We start from the raw sequence: 20,600 nt of genomic DNA, 5'->3' as shown, positions 1-20,600 counted from the left end.
AAGTGATTCAGTGAGCTGAATACAAATCCGAGCCACACTTTTTATTTGCTGCTATTTGTTGGTCTATCACATAAAATCCCAATAAAATACATTGCAGCTTGAGGTTGTAACAAAACAAATTGTACAGAAAGTTTGAGGTGTATAAATTACTTTCGCAGAACACTGTAGTGTGAGCTTTAGCATTACAGTGCTAATTTAATGAGAAAAAGGAGAAGCCTTTACTGGTTTGCGTCCTCTCTTGCGCGGAGGCTCCACTGATGTGTGAATGAGTTGGTGTCTTTTCAGGGTGGTTGCCTGCGAGAAGCTTTTCCCACAAACATCGCAGCAGAAGGGCTTGTTGCCTGTGTGGTTCATGCTGTGTCGCAGCAGGCTCTGGGAATTGGTGAATGACTTTGTGCACACCTACACAACAACAATGAGGGTTAGTGAGATGTACATGATGACAAGAGTTTTAATTACTTGTTGGAAAGCAAAGATACGTTTGTATAGTTGAATGCAATAATTGAAAGGCTGTATTGACAAATTACAAATGATGTTTTTGACCAAACCACAAATAAAAATGTGAGGATGAAATCCTTTCTTCCTTATCATAAAAGCCTCCACAACTGGGTGACGGCCTCCATTTTTACTATTATAAAATCAGTAATTTATCCACGGATGCCCACACCTGACAGACTACATATACATATATGTAGTACGTTTAATCAAAATCTAATTTTTAAGACATTTCCTATTGTTCAAAGCCACCGGGGGACCTGTCAGATATAATAAGCCTGGGGGCTCAAACTGCGTCATCCTCCACACTTAGAAGTATTACATCATCTCATCAAAGTCAGCCACACGACCTAAATGATCTTTACATCAAAGCAAATCATCCCTCCGGTTCAGGGAAAGGGACACTTTGATTAGGGTTTCTGACTGGCACCTTGCAAGTGAAGAGCTTTTCGCCGGTGTGGCTGTAGACGTGGGTGCGGAGGAAGACGCGTCTTGTGAAGGTTTTGCCGCAGTAAGGGCAAACGTGGGGTAGCGGCGTTCTGGCCCAGTCCTGCAGCAACTTGGCAGGTGGAGGTTGGTTCGTGTTGGTCATGTCAGCTGCAGCGCTGCCCTCAGAGTCATTATTGGAGGCTCTGTTTCCTGCTCACAAAAAAATTTGTTATTAGGTAAAACTCTTGCAAGATGACAGCATTTTTTTTTTATGCGGTGCCAAGCAAGGTAACTATTGATGTTAAAATCACAAACTTTAATGCATTTTATTGGGATTTTTATGGGATAGACAAACACAGCTGTAACATTTTAAGGAAAATTATGGTTTTTAAATGTTTTACAAATTTAAATCTAAAAAGTATGCCCCTTCACTCTGATAGCTCTAAATAAAATCCAGACCTGGCAAGGAATGCATTAAGCACAGAAGCAGCCAAGATGCCCATGGTGACTCTGGAGGAGCTACAGAGAACAACAGATCATGTGACAAAATCTGTTGACAGGACAACTTTTAGACATGCAGTCCCTTTTGTGTGACAGCATCATGCAGTGGGGATGCTATTCTTCAGCAGGGACAAGAACCTAATCAGAGCGGACTGGAAGATGGATGGTGCCAAAAGCAGAGCAATCCTGGAAGAAAATCGGACTTCCAGCAGGATAACAACACAGAGTTTTCAGTCGAAGCTACAGCACAATGGTTTAAATCAAAGCATTTAAGTGTTAGAATGGCCCACTCAAAGTCAAGACCAAAATCTGACTGAAAATCTTGTGGCACAACTTGAAAACTGATGTTTAAAGATTCCCTCCAAATAATCTGACTGAGTCTTGGCCATTTTCCGAAGAAAGGTTAAAGTTTGGGCCTTTAGATGTGCAGAGCTGGCAGAGACATGGAAAAAATGTCGAACCTTCCAAAGTTATTGTACATCTAACATGAAAAAGTTAAAAAGGTATGAATATGTTGAAAAACTGTAATAATTTTCTCTCACCTTGTTGTGCATTAGCACTTACGATCCTGAACGAAGGCCGCCCTCTCTTAGGAAGGGGAGATCCAGGTTCACCAGCAGAGAGGGAGAGCAGTCTCTTTGAGCTTTGTGCACCATCCTCAAAGCCTACGGTGTCGGATCCATCGCTTATCTCCACCCCATGGGCCACCTCGCTCATTGAGGTGAAGCGATGCTGCTGCCGGTGGTACAGGAACTGAGTTGTGTTCATGAAGTCTTCTCCGCAGTGGGAACAAGTGTGCAGGGGCTCACCGAGGCTGTGTTTTTCCATACGATGTGTCGCAAGGCTTTTACCATCTCCAAAACTCTGTCCACAGTGGGTGCAGAAGAACAGCTCGGGCTGTGTAAATGTGGGTGTCTCAGTGCTAGAGGAAGAGAATGCATCCTGCACATTGCTTCCATTGTTTAGGGTGTAAATCTCTGGGGTCACTTCGGGGACCACTAGCACCGTTTCCTCGCCCTTCTGTCTGTGCTGCTTGCGGTGATAGAGGAAAAGCGTGGTGTTCAAGAAGCTTTCTCCACATACAGAGCAGCGGTGCAGAGCTTCCTCAAAGCCATGCTTGGTCTTGCGGTGGGAGACCAGCTCAGACACCAGGCCAAAGCACGAGCCACAATCAACACACAGTAACACTGCTTCAGGCTTTGGTTTCTTGATTAAGCCTCTCCGCCTTGGAGACGAATCATCTGAAGCAGACACCTCAGCGGCAAGACCTTCTGAGGTCTTAGATGTGGGGGTCTCTGCAGCTTGCATCTCGGCTGCATCCACAGGGGTTTCCTCCTGTCCTGGTTTAAGGGTGTCGCTGCTCTCACTGTGTGGGACAAATGAATCATCTGTATTAACTGATGCAGCCTGGTTCTCAGCTGTGGAGGTCTCTGGCTCATCATGAGAGTCTGATGCTGACTTGGAGGCAGCTTGCTCACAGTTCCCTTCTTTCCGATGCTGCTGCCACTCCTCGAGGCTCTTGAACAGTTTATCACAATCGCCACACTGGTAAAGGATTCTGGGCTGGTCTGTTGGTTGCTTTTCAGCATCTGAAGCATCCTCAAGTTCTTTCTTAATGTTCTGCACAGAGGAATGAAGCAAGTGGGCTTCCATCTGTGGGTCAGCGCTCTCTGAGGCATCTTCCTGTTGGACCGCAACTGCCCTGGAGATATTTATTACTTGTTGCTGTAAAAAAGAGAAAAGACAATTTTATTATTTTGAATGTTAGGCTTTTCTTTTCTATTCAGAAAATTACACAGGCAACAATAATCTGTTAGCATTTTTTAAATGAAATTCATCGCCACAGGGTTCATTTTTACATTTTATTTTTTTAAGCGGATGAGAAATTAGAGTTCATTGGTCAATTTGAGCAGCGTGTATTTAGAACCAGGGTTCCCCTGAGTGGTTCAGGAAGCCCAGATACAGCTTCACTCTGATCTGGGCTTTCTGAGGTTGAAGCCCAGATACGGTGAGGTTGAACAGGTCACTCCATCGGGTTTTACATTTACTCCTTCTAACCGCTTGGGTAACAAGAAAAAACAATATCAAGGTCGAGTTTGAAGAAATCTGGAGCTACTTCAATCGCTCCAGTTCAACATGACTCACAGACTAATGATATGTGGGCTGTGGAGATATTCTGATGCGTGAGTAATAAAGACCACCTTTAGATATGGTTGAGCTGTTTCAAAAGGCCTCTTGATTGGAATTACATCTTAAAATTAACATGCATTTAACTCCTATAAGAATATTGACTCCACATAACAGTGAAGTGAGTCACAGGCTATATCCTATATTGCAGATTTATTCTCAACAGTTTCACAATATAGCAACAGTATATAACAATAACAACAGCATTTAATTCAAACTTGGCAGGCATAAGCCTTATGAACACATTTAATGCTTAGAAACATTTTTGGGCATCAATTCAGCAGAGATGTAGTGCTGTTGTTGCCTGGGAAACTCTTCCACGTAAAGTGAATACAACTGCAGTTAGAGTCCTTAATTACTGCAAAGCAAGTAATTAAACAGGAAGCCAAGTGGAAAGAAATGCAAAAGCAAATGTGAATTTAAATGTGCACCATTAGTCAGCAACAATATCTTCAAACCATGGACCTCACTATTATGTTCATATCACCAGGTCTGAAAATAGAAATTATTAAAACCGATAGTTATGTTTTAGGAAAAACCTATATTAGTTTTAATTATTTTTCACAATTGTCACATAATAACAACGAACTGTATTTTATTGGGATTTTATGTGACAAACCAAGGCAAAGTAGGACATAATTGCAAAGAGGAAGTTAAATGATATATAGGAGGGGTTTTATGTTTTTTAATAATAAAAAAGAGGAAGTGTAGCATGTGATTGTATTCTGCTCCCTTAATATTTTCCAGAACTTTCTAGCTGCAATTACAGCTCAAAGTATTTTGGAGTATGCCTCTAGAAGCTTTTAACATCTTGAGAATACAAGTTTACATCTTTTACATCAGCTTCAGTTGGACTGGATGCAAAGCATCAGCGAACATAAATGTACAAATATTGCCAGAGATTCTTAACTATGCTTTGATCAAAACTTCCCATTATAGTCGGTATGCTTAGGGTTGTTGTCCTGTTAGAAGGTGTTCTCCTGCCACAGTCTCACCCCAATCCCTCATCATACTGGAGTAAACTGCTTCCACACAGCATGATGCATCTACCCCCATGTTTCAGAGTAGGGATGCTGTGTTCAGGGTAATGTGCAGTTAGTTTTCCACCATACAGTGTTTTGTTGTAGCCTGACAAGGTCAATTTTGGTCTCATATGACCAGAACACCTTCTGTAAACAAAAATGACAGATTGGTGGAGTGCATGACTTAAAGTTCTCCTGTTAACAGATTTTCCCACCCGAGCTGTGGATCTCTGCAGCTCCTCCAGTCTTCATGATGCTGTTTGTTCCTTAATGTTCTCCAACTTCTGAGGCCTTCGGAGAACAGCTGAATTTATAGTGACAATAAATTGGACGCAGGCAGATTGTGATTGCTGATTAGATGACCTCTGAAAGCAACTGGTTGCGCTGGAATGTATTTTGTGGTTTCGGAGTAAATGGGGCTGAATACACATTACATTTTTCCAATTTTTATTTGTAAATTATTTTACGCACTATGTATTGTTTTCCTTCCACTTCCCCATTATGCTCTACTATCATATACAATCCCGTTAAAACACGAAAGTTCATGGTTGCAATGCGTCAAAATGTAAAGTAGTCATTTGCCTCAAAATACTGTTTGATACTCTTCTACCTCTTGACATTAATAGTGCTATTTTGCAGCTAAAAAGGTTTTCCATTGTGACAATAGCAATCACAGAACCATAAAATGTTTGCCAACAAGCAGCGTAATTTTTATTACAACCTCTTAGAACTAGAAAAGTGATCAACTTAGTAAGCTTCCCCTCCTTCAACATGTTATGCTAGAATCACCATTTGATTGAATCAAAATATGTGTAGTTGGGTTACAGATCCTGCATAAAGCAACATAGAAAGTTACGTTACATCCACAAGAGCTCCAGATGAGATCATGAATGTACCATCACAGCAACAATAGAATCAGAATATCCTTTATTTATCATCATGTCTTTGTCACGAGTACAATGAAATTGAGAAAAAAAAAAAAAAGCTATCTGGTCTGAGCATGAGCAATAACTAATTTATGTAAAATAGAAAAATAGAAGCAGTTTGTGAAAAAGAGAAAATAAAAACACACAAAGACATTCATACTGACTGCACATTCCCTTATTTCATCTCCTTTACATTCTGGCTGTGTTGAGTTGAGCTGTTAGATAGAAACTGTTTTTGAAACTGCTTGTCCTTGCTTTAATTGATCTGTAGCGTCTGCCCGATGGTAACAGAGTGTGACCCTGGTGAGAAGTGTCCTTTATCATGTTATGGGCTTTTTGGAGACAGCAGGAACTGTGAAGTTCTTCAAGTGTGGGGAGAGGGCAGCCCTTGATCTTTTGGGCCATGTTAATGACCCTCTGGAGCGGTTTCCTCTGAGCCATTATACAGCTGGTGTACAACACAGAGCACCTTGATAGAGCACCAATAAAAGGACACCAGCAGTCTCTGCGTGACGTTATTTCTTCTAAACACATTCAGGAAGTAGAGTCTCTGCTGGACCTTTTTCAGCAGCACTCAGAGGTGTTCACACTCCAGGTCAGGTCCTCCTTGATATGTACTCAAAGGAAGAACAAGTTAGCTGATCACAGTCCGCGCTGATGATCAGTGGTGAAATGTCACTCCTCTTTTCCTATAGTCCACTATCATCTCCTGAGCAGCAAGTTGTTTTCTGTGCACCAGGCTGTCAGCCGTTCCACCTTGTCCCTATAGGTGGACTCATCCCCCCAGATATGAGCCCCACAACTGTGGTGTCATCTGCGAACTTGACAACAGTGTTGTGGTGAGCAAGGGTGCAGTCGTAGGTGTAGAGGGGTTAGAGCAGGGGGCTCAACACGCAACCTTGATGAGAGCCAGTTGACCCTCTGACCGGCACCGAGCTGGAAGCTGTGGATCCACATGCAGGAGAAGTGTGGCAGTCCAATGTCCCTTAGTTTGTCCACCAGTCTGCGGGGATGATGGTGTTAAATGCTGAGCTGTAGACCGCAAAACGCAGATGCACATAGCTCCCCTGGTGCTCTAGATGGGACAGTGCAGCATGGAGGGCTCTGGCTACCGCATCTACAGTGGATCTATTAGGCCTGTAGGGAAACTGGTGGTGGTCGAAACTTTTAGGGAGAATGATGTGAATAGATGACCACACACCAAGTTAGATGACCAAAACAGCAAAGCTCACTTAGTGTTTGGGAAGCATTCAAGCTTAGAAACTAGTGGGAACTGGCAACAAAACAAAAATGAGGACTTTAAAACACAAAACGGTAGTTTTCAATCACAGCAATCAAAACTACATAAATCTAGCTTGAGAATCAAATGAAATGATTGAGAAAGAGCTTGGGGGAGCAGCTCAGCTTAATACTGAAAACCTAAATCACCAAAAAGACCAATTCTGTGTTGGTGAAGACTTCTGCACATTCTCCACCGAAGCTCTGCACATTAACAACCAGCTTTTTACATTAATGTCACATTACAGGGACGGAAATTACGACAGCTAATGCAGAGTGTGAACATGCAATAAACCTACTTATGGCAAAGCATGTGCCAGCAGGCCATAAAGTACGCAGGTTTTATAGGGTTTCTCCAGCTGTTTCATCCACGAGAAGGCCAAAGAATGATCAGTCGGGAGAAAGAGTGGCACTGACTGAAGCATTTCTCATGCCCCTCTTCCTGCTGGCGACTCAAGCTGCAATCTGTGTGTCACAAGTGTCACAGTGTTTTATAGACGCATGTTAAAGACTGTAAAGGATGGAAGTCCGGGCACAAGCTCAGACAGCCATCCCCTGCAGCTAAATGAGGGCCGGAGACTGCTTTTAACCCCGAGGGCTTTTTGAAGCTATCAGGGGAAGGGCAAAATAATAAAGTGCCAGATTTGTCCCAACACTCAGCTCAATCTGTCCAGTATTAGTACAAAAAAAACTTATTTTAGAACACCGAAATGTCAGTTCAATAAATAAACTCCCCATCAGGGTTTTCTAAATAGAGCACTAAAGAAAAATATATATAAATAAATCATGTAAATAAAAAAATAGTAGGTGTCTCAAATGTAAATGCAGTCTACCTGTGAATTTTAATATTGAAAAAAGAAAGATACTGAATTAAATGAAGGACAGAGACAGTGGACTCGCCCACAGAAGAATGGGATCATCCCAGATTTCTAAAGCAGCAGACTGTTCATTACATTGAATCATGGGGAACATTCAAGTGATTCATCTGACCTCGACAGATATCATGTAAATAAGGCACTGTGGACCTCAATCTGGCCTCCATCTTTGATAATGCTGTTCTCTTCTGCCTCTGATCCTTTTGCATTTCATCTGCAGTATAGTCAATTAAAAGTAAACAATGAACTAGTACTTAGTCATACTTCTTTACCTTATGTTTTGCTAAATGTTACTAGCTGCCCTGTTGTTTTTAAATTAAACTCTTGTACACAGACTCGAAGCTTCTATAAACATTGTTTTTTAAGTTTATAATTACTCCACTTCCAGCCACAAGTTATCCATCTTTATCTCATTAGTGACTCATTACTTCAGTAAACAATGCGCTAATGTGTTAGTCTGTTCTTGCGCTGGTGGGAAAGCAGTACCAAGACCTCCTCATCTCAGACCTCAGGGGGTTTTGCCACTGAGGTGTCTGAACCAGTGTTACTGTATGTTGTTGTAGCTCGGGTTTTTGGCCTGGTGTCTGAGCTGGTGTCCCTTGGTTTAAAATGTGTTAGACAAAAAAAAAAAGAAGAATATTTTGTGCAATGAGAACGTTTTCTGGCTGCACAGTGGCACAGTTAGATGCACTGTTGCCTTGCAGCAAGAAGGTCCTGGGTTTGACTCCCACCTGGGGGTCTTTCTGCATGTTCTCACGATGCATGTGAGGGTTCTCACCGGGTACTCCGGCTTCCTCCCACAGTCCAAAAACATGACTGTTAGCTTAATTGGTCTCTCTAAAGAGAGACCACACCTTAGGTGTGAATGGATGTGTGGAGAGTTGCTTGTCCTGTGTGTCTCTGTGTTGCCCTGTGATGGACTGGTGACCTGTCCAGGGTGTACCCTGCCTCTCGCCCATAAACCTCTGGAGATAGGCACCAGCTCCCAGTGTTAGCATATTTGCTTTGTATATGAATGCATAGGACAGAGAAATAGGTTGTTATTGGCCTGTACTGCTAATAGTAGTTGGCAGCAAATCCCACTTTTTTCCTTGCATCCAAAATGTTCTCAACTTTCAATCTCCGAGCTTCAACTTCCGAGACAAGTCGATTACAGAATAAAGACCTTGAAACAACACAGTACTGACACTGGCTATTACACAACTGTGGTTTTTGTTTACATTTTATTTTTTAGCAACTTCTACCTTTTTCAATGAAAAAATGTTAACCTGAAGATTTGCACCATGAAAAAAAAACATATTTATATGTTATAACAATTTTCCCCAGTTCTCGCCATCAGTATCTCTTTCAGAAAGTCCTACTAGTTTGTCTGAGGTCGAAATTATAACATCATAGTACATCTAAATCAGATAATAATGTGCGGCAACACTTTACTATGAGCCAGTAAATAATCGCAAACAACTCAATGTTAAGTGCTCATGTGATCTCTCCAAGGTCGGCATCAGTATGATGGATAGCAGAAAACTTTATTTCATAACTTCAGATTTACTTGTCAACTCAATGTCATTCTCTAGATATGATGCAGAGGCTTTATATGATCATTTAATGGCACACAGCTACAATACAGCTTTTATTTTTTCTATTTCTTAAATTAAAACCTACATCAATAGTGACACAATGAAATAAAAATTTTCCTGTGCTTACCTGTGTCTGCAGCCCTGGAACATCAACAGGGGCAGCTCCAGAAGAGTTAGATTGATCCTCTTCAGCTGTACATGTCAACTGGTGCTGAAGGACCTCTTCTAGAGTATTAAACTCCTGGTAGCAGGGGAAGCACATGTACACCGATGTGGTTTCCATTACTCCTGGGGAAAAGAAATCCAAAACAGTTCATAAGAAACAGAAACACAAAGCTGGCTTGGATAAAAAAATTAAAAAAAAAGGTGCAATAATTCACAAAACTAATCCATGCTTTCAATATGTGAGGAAGAGCTTTACGTGAAGCTTATACAAATTCTTTCAGTGCAATGCATCTTGAGTTAGGTTGTGAACATTGCCCTCTCCTGATGAAAAGGTGTGTGTGCAACACTGAGGCAGTCCGGGAGCAAGAGCCAAGATTTCCTGAAGTTGCCAAGATGACTCATCGTGTAGTGAACCTGAAACGATTGTTATTTTCACCATGCAGGTTGCTGCTCAAGTGGGGACCTCACATAGTCTCTCTCTCTCTCTCTGTGTCTGTTTCATTTCATGGTCTGAGCCCAGATTTGGCTTGAACATAAATTAGAAGCGTATTGTAATTGGTCTCACTGGAGGTGCAGTCAGGCTCATGCTGCCGCTGAGAGGAGTACAATCTCTGCAGTGTTTTGTCTCCAACCAATCGTCACGATGCGTAAAATACTTCTCTAAAAAGAGACATTTTGTTGCAACAGCTCCAGATCTGAAAGGTCCTCTAATTTGTCACATTAATTTGCAAACAGCAATATCAAAAATATAAAGAAGCAGCAGATATTTAATGGTAATTATTTTGTTTTGGACAGTAAAAGCTGATTCACTGTTTGCTTTAAATTCAAATGTGCATCTTTGAAAGTGAGTGTTTGGGTTTCTAAACATTTGCTGCAGATTTAGTGATACGGCAGTTATTTATAGTGAGATGTACATGGAAATATCTGGTGACTTCATTTGCTTCATTTAAAAAGCTTTCAAATATAGAGGTGATGAGTTCTGAAATTACTCAGCAAACACCTGCTTATTTATTACCAAAGCTGGTTAAAATTAGTAGAACTGACATTTTTAACTGTCAATGTTTTGCTGCAAATTCAAAAAAGAAACATATTCCACCAATATGGCACTCTATAACTATGAGTTAGGCTTCGCGTTATGTTCGTTTTATTAATGCGAGTGATTGTGCCTTTTCAGACAGGTCAAAGTCTACACGTCACAGTTTAATTCTGTTTAACATATTTTAGGTTTTGAATAATGTCTGAATAGAAACAATCTTTACTGTGTTTTTACAATCAAAGCAGTCACAATCGCCACCTGCAGCGGGAACCATGAGGGATTCATGAGGGACCAGTGCTAAGAGGATTGAGCAGCGGTCGAAGGGAGGGGCATCAACAATCCGGTCCCCGGGTACTTTGACTGGCTCCTCGGCCGTTGGTTTGCTTGTCGAGGAGGTGTCTGGGAATAGGAAGTTTGTGCGTAGCTGCTGATACTGCTGCCCAAACGACCCGGTCCCAGGTCGACAAGACGACAAGTATGAACAACTCCGATCCATTATGTCCATTATTTGGCAGCCATTTTGGTTCAAATTCATTTCCCATCCAATTAATTCCAGTACAATCCAATCATGTAGTCAGATAAAAATCTGGTTACAAATAGTCAAAGTTTATCCTGTAGTCTATGCAGAAGGGTTTGATGATTAGTCAGCTGATCATTTAATGCTAACTGGAAGAAGGTTGTCTAAGGAAGCTCAGCCGATTTCACTGACTTTTAAGCGATCCTGAGCAAGCATATGGCAACAGTAGAGCAGAACCATTTCCTTTCAGCAGGAAGAAACGTCGAATGGAACCAGCCTTAGTACGAACATACCAATATGGACCCACTTTAAACCATTGTTTGTACAAGCCTGCTAAGTTTAAACACAAGAATAAATGGCTTTCTAAAGTTTAGAAATATATATATATGCCATTTCTGATTAAAATAAAAACCCAATAAATAAATGTCAAATATTAAAAAGAAACTTGTTAAAAAAAAAAAAAAAAGAAATCATACAAAGTAACTAAATGCCTCAGTGAATAGAAAAGACTTCAGCTGCCAAAGGAATAGAGTTCAAGTAAATGTTAATCTCTGGTTAGAGGATTTGAGGGGAATATCAGTAACAAGACAGTTCTACTGAAGCTCTTGTACAAATCATTCCACAGCAGAGAGACAACTCTCTTACAGGTTTTCAAGTGATTTATTTTGTTGATGCAATAAAAACCTGCTGTCTTTGTGTCCTTAGATCTGACTGCTGCCATAAATAACGTATTACAGGCACGGCACAGAAAAAGTTTATTTCATACCTAACTGAAAGCTGTCCATTTAGAGAAATCTTCAAACAGCGGGGTGCCTCATCATTTAGCCCCCATTCTCTTTTTACGTATATGCTTCGTTTAGGGTCTATTTTCAAAATGCATATTCCTCCTTTCCAATGTTTGGCTAATTACCTTCAAATCTACATGCCATTTTTCTAGCCAAGGTCCCTTAGCAAAGTGAAAATCTATATTTCATCAAAAGATTTTGGGAAAGTCAAATTAATATTTTAACACCTCTCACTTTGATTAGTGTAACTGTCTGTATGCCAAGCCTGGGAAGTCCTTTTAGTAAAAAAAAATATATATACAGGTCCTTCTCAAAATATTAGCATATTGTGATAAAGTTCATTATTTTCCATAATGTAATGATGAAAATTTAACATTCATATATTTTAGATTCATTGCACACTAATTGAAATATTTCAGGTCTTTTATTGTCTTAATACGGATGATTTTGGCATACAGCTCATGAAAACCCAAAATTCCTATCTCACAAAATTAGCATATTTCATCTGACCAATAAAAGAAAAGGGTTTTTAATACAAAAAACGTCAACCTTCAAATAATCATGTACAGTTATGCACTCAATACTTGGTCGGGAATCCTTTGGCAGAAATGACTGCTTCAATGCGGCGTGGCATGGAGGCAATCAGCCTGTGGCACTGCTGAGGTCTTATGGAGGCCCAGGATGCTTCGATAGCGGCCTTTAGCTCATCCAGAGTGTTGGGTCTTGAGTCTCTCAACGTTCTCTTCACAATATCCCACAGATTCTCTATGGGGTTCAGGTCAGGAGAGTTGGCAGGCCAATTGAGCACAGTGATACCATGGTCAGTAAACCATTTACCAGTGGTTTTGGCACTGTGAGCAGGTGCCAGGTCGTGCTGAAAAATGAAATCTTCATCTCCATAAAGCTTTTCAGCAGATGGAAGCATGAAGTGCTCCAAATTCTCCTGATAGCTAGCTGCATTGACCCTGCTCTTGATAAAACACAGTGGACCAACACCAGCAGCTGACACGGCACCCCAGACCATCACTGACTGTGGGTACTTGACACTGGACTTCTGGCATTTTGGCATTTCCTTCTCCCCAGTCTTCCTCCAGACTCTGGCACTTTGATTTCCAAATGAAATGCAGAATTTGCTTTCATCCGAAAAAAGTACTTTGGACCACTGAGCAACAGTCCAGTGCTGCTTCTCTGTAGCCCAGGTCTGGGGAATGCGGCACCTGTAGCCCATTTCCTGCACACGCCTGTGCACGGTGGCTCTGGATGTTTCTACTCCAGACTCAGTCCACTGCTTCCGCAGGTCCCCCAAGGTCTGGAATCGGCCCTTCTCCACAATCTTCCTCAGGGTCCGGTCACCTCTTCTCGTTGTGCAGCGTTTTCTGCCACACTTTTTTCTTCCCACAGACTTCCCACTGAGGTGCCTTGATACAGCACTCTGGGAACAGCCTATTCGTTCAGAAATTTCTTTCTGTGTCTCACCCTCTTGCTTGAGGGTGTCAATAGTGGCCTTCTGGACAGCAGTCAGGTCGGCAGTCTTACCCATGATTGGGGTTTTGAGTGATGAACCAGGCTGGGAGTTTTAAAGGCCTCAGGAATCTTTTGCATGTGTTTAGAGTTAACTCGTTGATTCAGATGATTAGGTTCATAGCTCGTTTAGAGACCCTTTTAATGATATGCTAATTTTGTGAGATAGGAATTTTGGGTTTTCATGAGCTGTATGCCAAAATCATCCATATTAAGACAATGAAAGACCTGAAATATTTCAGTTAGTGTGCAATGAATCTAAAATATATGAATGTTAAATTTTCATCATGACATTATGGAAAATAATGAACTTTATCACAATATGCTAATATTTTGAGAAGGACCTGTATATACTGGAATGATATGAAAACTGTGCAGGCATCTCTAGACTGAATTTAGGATCTAGTTTAAAGTGCTATTACCTGTTTTTAAGAATGCCAGCAGCATAGTAACACCAAATTTGTCTTAACCTTTGCCTCACACTGCAGCCAAAGCATAAGGAAAACAAGCCAGTTGCTGTTAGACACTTGTAGAAGTTAAAGATGACGGATGTCTCTCAGTGGTGGTGTGTAGCCAATAGAATAACCCGCCTTTGCACATTAGAGCTCCATTGACTGGTGATCATTTTAAGTCCAGTTTAAAAAGCCACTTGTTTGTCTGGCTTTATGTTCTACAGCTGCATCTAAATAAATTGGAAAATCAATGAAAAGTTAATATATTTTTAGCAATCCAGTTCAGAATTACTAAAAACTACACAAAATACAGAAAAATACTGCATTTCAAGCATTTATTTTTGTTGTTTCAAAGATTTTGGCTTACATGTAACAAAAATACAAAATTCTGTTTCTCAAAAATTTGAATATTAGGACAAAAAAAACAACATTTTTATTACATAAATGTTATGGCCTACACAGTAATGGTTAAAACTGCAAACTTGGCCATTGTCCTGCAATAACATCCATCTAAAAAGGAGGATAAACCACAAAATGTCCTTGCTTAAATAAGGTGTGCTTTATGTATTAACAATGTACCCATATTGTTATTTCGATCACATAAGTGTGAACGGAGGATGAGCTAATGCTAGCCAACATTGTGCTTACTGCGGAGCTAATGTCAGCTGCTGAGTGGCAAGAAGGCAGATCAAATAATTCAATATCGCTTGTATTTTATCAACATAAATGATATGTATATGATGGCATAACGTTAAGCCTCAATGTTTCTGTGTTGCTGGGCGTCTGATCAGCAGTGAAAAGCCTTAAATGTGACCGTGCAAATTTATGCTAAACGTAGCTAGCAGCAGTTAAAGACGGTGGCTTTATCTATGAGCAGAGCAGCACTGCTAACATGGCCATCTTTTTTTGTAACATGGCTAACGTGTTCCCGGCAGGGCAGCCAGCTTCTGCGCCACCTCGGACAGCTTGATCCTCCTCTACGGGGTCGAAGCCACATTAGCCGGAGTCGGTACCCCGTTTTACTACTTGTACCAGTGCCGCTTACTTTCTAATACCGAGGAGAAGAAGAAGAAAAGACTTGAGAAGGAGGGCGGGATGTGCTTCTTCGGTGGTATAATGGCGACGTCAGACTAAAAGTTAACATTAACTGTCTCCCCCCGTTGAAATCCTCCATATGTATTCTCGGCAGGTAATTGTAGCAGCACGATATTTTACGAAAAAACAAAGACATTAATATTAAATAAGTAATAATATATATATTATATAATAATATAACAAAACTCACCGCAGACAACGTTACTCGTCGAGGGGGAAATAGCACAACTTCAGCTTTTTCTGCTTCTTGGAAGGCTCACTCTGATTGGCTGAATGTGTCAGTTCGCCCACCAATAGAGTTTAATTTTACAAACCACAAGGAATTTGTAGTCCAAAAGCCCGCCAGCGTCAACGGCAAGGTTTTTTTTTATGTATGAGGTTCATTAAACCATATGAATGGTAAATGTATTTAAATAATGAGCTGTTTTTGTGTTTGAAATACTTGCAGGTGTTGTTTATGGTTAACAAGACCAACATTTCCTTTATCCTGCTGTCCCTATGTTCACATAGCAACAAAAAAATGACTGATAATAAAACAACAAACGCAAGAAAGGGGAACTGCAAACAAGAGACCCAACTGTTGGAGTATTGTTTTTTTTTTCGCTATCTATCTATCTGCAGGTTAATTTGAGTTCACATCATACTTAGTTTTATCCGGTGGTGAAAGTAGTTTTAAAATCTTGCCGGTACTTAGGGGCGGAGCTAGAGTGGGTATATATATATATATATATATATATATATATATATATATATATGATCCTCAATCCTGCCATCACGCATTCCATGGTGGAAACAGAGGCTGGGGACTCGGGGTTGGACTCTTTCATCACCCAGGCTGAAGTCACCGAGGTGGTTAAAAAGCTCCGCGGTGGCAAGGCTTCGGGGTTAGATGAGATCCGCCCTGAGTACCTCAAGTCTTTGGATGTTGTGGGGCTGTCATGGTTGACACGCCTCTTCAACATTGCGTGGCGGATGGGGACAATGCCTTTGGACTGGCAGACTGGGGTGGTGGTCCCCCCTACATAAGAGGGGTGACCGGAGGGTGTGTTCCAACTACAGGGGATCAAACTCCTCAGCCTCCCTGGTAAGGCCTACGCCAGGGTATTGGAGAGGAGAGTTTGGCCGATAGTCGAACCCCGGCTTCAGGAGGAGCAGTGTGGTTTTCGTCCCGGCCGTGGGACACTGGACCAGCTCTATACCCTCTACAGGGTACTCGAGGGTTCATGGGAGTTTGCCCAACCGGTCCACATGTGTTTTGTGGACCTGGAGAAAGCATTCGACTGTGTCCCTTGTGATGCCCTGTGGGGGGTGCTCCAGGAGTATGGAATCGGTGGCTCTTTATTAGGGGCCATCCGGTCCCTGTACGAGCGGAGCAGGAGTTTGGTCCGCATTGCCGGCACTAAGTCGGACCTGTTCCCGGTGCATGTTGGACTCCGGCAGGGCTGCCCTTTGTCACCGGTCCTGTTCATAACTTTTATGGACAGGATTTCTAGGCGCAGCCAAGGGCCGGAGGGGGTCTGGTTTGGGGACCAGAGGATTTCGTCTCTTCTTTTTGCAGATGACGTGGTCCTGCTGGCCCCATCTAGCCAAGACCTACAGCATGCACTGGGGCGGTTCGCAGCCGAGTGTGAAGCGGCCGGGATGAAGATCAGCTCCTCCAAGCCCGAGGCCATGGTTCTTGACCGGAAAAGGGTGGCTTGTCCTCTTCAGGTTGGAGGGGAGTTCCTGCCTCAAGTGGAGGAGTTTAAGTATCTCGGGCTCTTGTTCACGAGTGAGGGAAGAATGGAGCGGGAGATCAACAGACGGATCGGTGCGGCTGCCACAGTAATGGGGCCGCTGTACCGGTCCGTTGTGGTGAAGAGACAGCTGAGCCGAAAAGCGAAGCTCTCGATTTATCGGTCGGTCTACGTTCCTACCCTCACCTATGGCCATGAACTTTGGGTCATGACCGAAAGAACAAGATCCCAGATACAAGCGGCTAAATTGAGCTTCCTCCGTAGGGTGGCCGGGCACTCCCTTAGAGATAGGGTGAGGAGCTCCGCCATCTGGGAGGGGCTCGGAGTAGAGCCGCTGCTCCTCCACATCGAGAGGAGCCAGTTGAGGTGGCTCGGGCATCTATACCGGATGCCTCCTGGACGCCTTCCTCGGGAGGTGTTCCAGGTACGTCCCACCGGGAGGAGTCCCAGGGGACGGCCCAGGACACGCTGGAGGGACTATGTCTCTCGGCTGGCCTGGGAATGCCTTGGGCTCCCCCCGGAGGAGCTGGAAGAGGTGTCTGGGGAGAGGGACGTCTGGGCGTCTCTGCTGAGTCTGCTGCCCCCGCGACCCGGTCCCGGATGTAGCGGAAGACGACAAGTACGGGTATATACAGGTCCTTCTCAAAATATTAGCATATTGTGATAAAGTTCATTATTTTCCATAATGTCATGATGAAAATTTAACATTCACATATTTTAGATTCATTGCACACTAACTGAAATATTTCAGGTCTTTTATTGTCTTAATACGGATGATTGTGGCATACAGCTCATGAAAACCCAAAATTCCTATCTCACAAAATTAGCATATTTCATCCGACCAATAAAATAAAAGTGTTTTTAATACAAAAAACGTCAACCTTCAAATAATCATGTACAGTTATGCACTCAATACTTGGTCGGGAATCCTTTTGCAGAAATGACTGCTTCAATGCGGCGTGGCATGGAGGCAATCAGCCTGTGGCACTGCTGAGGTCTTATGGAGGCCCAGGATGCTTCGATAGCAGCCTTTAGCTCATCCAGAGTGTTGGGTCTTGAGTCTCTCAACGTTCTCTTCACAATATCCCACAGATTCTCTATGTGGTTCAGGTCAGGAGAGTTGGCAGGCCAATTGAGCACAGTGATACCATGGTCAGTAAACCATTTACCAGTGGTTTTGGCACTGTGAGCAGGTGCCAGGTCGTGCTGAAAAATGAAATCTTCATCTCCATAAAGCTTTTCAGCAGATGGAAGCATGAAGTGCTCCAAAATCTCCTGATAGCTAGCTGCATTGACCCTGCCCTTGATAAAACACAGTGGACCAACACCAGCAGCTGACACGGCACCCCAGACCATCACTGACTGTGGGTACTTGACACTGGACTTCTGGCATTTTGGCATTTCCTTCTCCCCAGTCTTACTCCAGACTCTGGCACCTTGATTTCTGAATGACATGCAGAATTTGCTTTCATCCGAAAAAAGTACTTTGGACCACTGAGCAACAGTCCAGTGCTGCTTCTCTGTAGCCCAGGTCTGGGGAATGCGGCACCTGTAGCCCATTTCCTGCACACACCTGTGCACAGTGGCTCTGGATGTTTCTACTCCACACTCAGTCCACTGCTTCCGCAGGTCCCCCAAGGTCTGGAATCGGCCCTTCTCCACAATCTTCCTCAGGGTCCGGTCACCTCTTCTCGTTGTGCACCGTTTTCTGCCACACTTTTTCCTTCCCACAGACTTCCCACTGAGGTGCCTTGATACAGCACTCTGGGAACAGCCTATTCGTACAGAAATTTCTTTCTGTGTCTTACCCTCTTGCTTGAGGGTGTCAATAGTGGCCTTCTGGACAGCAGTCAGGTCGGCAGTCTTACCCATGATTGGGGTTTTGAGTGATGAACCAGGCTGGGAGTTTTAAAGGCCCCAGGAATCTTTTGCAGGTGTTTAGGGTTAACTCGTTGATTCAGATGATTAGTTTCATAGCTAATATTTTGAGAAGGACCAGTATAATATGTGTGTGTGTTAATTGTTACTCTCATCTGTGCCCCCCTCGAGATCTCTCTCTCTCTCTCTCTCTCTCTCTCTCTCAGTAAAGTCCAAACTCAAACTAATTAAAATGTATCAGTATTTCACTTTACTGTAAGCTGTCTGTATAAGGCAGAAATTAGAATCACTTGACAATGTAGAATATATATAAGAGACTAAATGTAAATCCTTCAATCAAACGAGGTGTGAAAAGTTTGACAGGTGGGCGGGACGTCCGGTGGCTGGGACATCCTAGGGCAGGACTTCCGGTGGCGGGCCTTCCTGTGACGTAACCGGATATCGTCATTAATCGGATGTTGTCATTAATCGGATGTTGTCATTAGCCGGATGTTGTCATTAACTGGATCTTGTCATTAACCGGCTGTTGTCATTACAAGGAAGCGAATCTTTCTAATTCCATGTTTTTAGATGTTTTTTACATCTAAAAACAAAACATGTAGTTTATCCACTTTAAAAGGTCACTCAGGTTAATGCAGGCACATCACACGAAATTCTAATAAAAAGAGAGAACCTGACAGAATTGTAAATTCATTTTGTTTTAACGCAGGGCTTATTTAGATGGATGTTTTTACATCTAAAAAACAAGGAGACAAAAAGTAGATACAGAACCTTTTTTTCTCTGCTCAAATGTTTGACCACAAGGCAGAGAACAATAACTTCTTTGTTCAAACGAAGAGACGGAAACTGAAGATGAAAGGTTATGCATCAGAAAATAGTTTATCATTGTTTCATACATGGCAGTTCTTTAACAATTGAAATATATATATATATATATATATATATATATATATACAGGTCCTTCTCAAAAAATTAGCATATTGTGATAAAGTTCATTATTTTCCATAATGTCATGATGAAAATTTAACATTCATATATTTTAGATTCATTGCACACTAACTGAAATATTTCAGGTCTTTCATTGTCTTAATACGGATGATTTTGGCATACAGCTCATGAAAACCCAAAATTCCTATCTCACAAAATTAGCATATCATTAAAAGGGTCTCTAAACGAGCTATGAACCTAATTATCTGAATCAACGAGTTAACTCTAAACACCTGCAAAAGATTCCTGAGGCCTTTAAAACTCCCAGCCTGGTTCATCACTCAAAACCCCAATCATGGGTAAGACTGCCGACCTGACTGCTGTCCAGAAGGCCACTATTGACACCCTCAAGCAAGAGGGTAAGACACAGAAAGAAATTTATGAACGAATAGGCTGTTCCCAGAGTGCTGTATCAAGGCACCTCAGTGGGAAGTCTGTGGGAAGTAAAAAGTGTGGCTGAAAACGCTGCACAACGAGAAGAGGTGACCGGACCCTGAGGAAGATTGTGGAGAAGGGCCGATTCCAGACCTTGGGGGACCTGCGGAAGCAGTGAACTGAGTCTGGAGCCGAAACATCCAGAGCCACCGTGCACAGGCGTGTGCAGGAAATGGGCTACAGGTGCCGCATTCCCCAGACCTGGGCTACAGAGAAGCAGCACTGGACTGTTGCTCAGTCGTCCAAGGTACTTTTTTCGGATGAAAGCAAATTCTGCATGTCATTCGGAAATCAAGGTGCCAGAGTCTGGAGGAAGTCTGGAGAGAAGGAAATGCCAAAATGCCAGAAGTCCAGTGTCAAGTACCCACAGTCAGTGATGGTCTGGGGTGCCGTGTCAGCTGCTGGTGTTGGTCCACTGTGTTTTATCAAGGGCAGGGTCAATGCAGCTAGCTATCAGGAGATTTTGGAGCACTTCATGCTTCCATCTGCTGAAAAGCTTTATGGAGATGAAGATTTCACTTTTCAGCACAGCCTGGCACCTGCTCACAGTGCCAAAACCACTGGTAAATGGTTTACTGACCATGGTATCACTGTGCTCAATTGGCCTGCCAACTCTCCTGACCTGAACCCCATAGAGAATCTGTGGGATATTGTGAAGAGAACGTTGAGAGACTCAAGACCCAACACTCTGGATGAGCTAAAG

The 20,600-nt window shown here is 42.5% G+C and overlaps 1 protein-coding gene across 1 annotated transcript in view; it reads right to left on the bottom strand.

The window, feature by feature from the left end:
* The window catches only part of znf574 (zinc finger protein 574), a 29,473-nt gene extending 14,324 nt beyond the window's left edge, over nucleotides 1-15,149 (bottom strand). Inside the window, exons 1-5 of the mRNA XM_047361912.1 lie at nucleotides 15,052-15,149; nucleotides 9,418-9,578; nucleotides 1,968-3,150; nucleotides 926-1,134; nucleotides 223-402 (exon numbers count right to left, since the gene is read on the bottom strand). Of these exons, the coding sequence (XP_047217868.1) occupies nucleotides 223-402; nucleotides 926-1,134; nucleotides 1,968-3,150; nucleotides 9,418-9,573 (1,728 nt within the window). The 5' untranslated portion in view covers nucleotides 9,574-9,578; nucleotides 15,052-15,149. The remainder of the gene's footprint in view (nucleotides 1-222; nucleotides 403-925; nucleotides 1,135-1,967; nucleotides 3,151-9,417; nucleotides 9,579-15,051) is intronic.
* Nucleotides 15,150-20,600: the final 5,451 nt, after the last annotated feature.

Source organism: Girardinichthys multiradiatus, chromosome 3, assembly GCF_021462225.1.
Source record: "Girardinichthys multiradiatus isolate DD_20200921_A chromosome 3, DD_fGirMul_XY1, whole genome shotgun sequence".
NCBI classification, from domain to species: domain Eukaryota; kingdom Metazoa; phylum Chordata; class Actinopteri; order Cyprinodontiformes; family Goodeidae; genus Girardinichthys; species Girardinichthys multiradiatus.
This window is presented reverse-complemented; position numbering and strand designations above follow the sequence as displayed.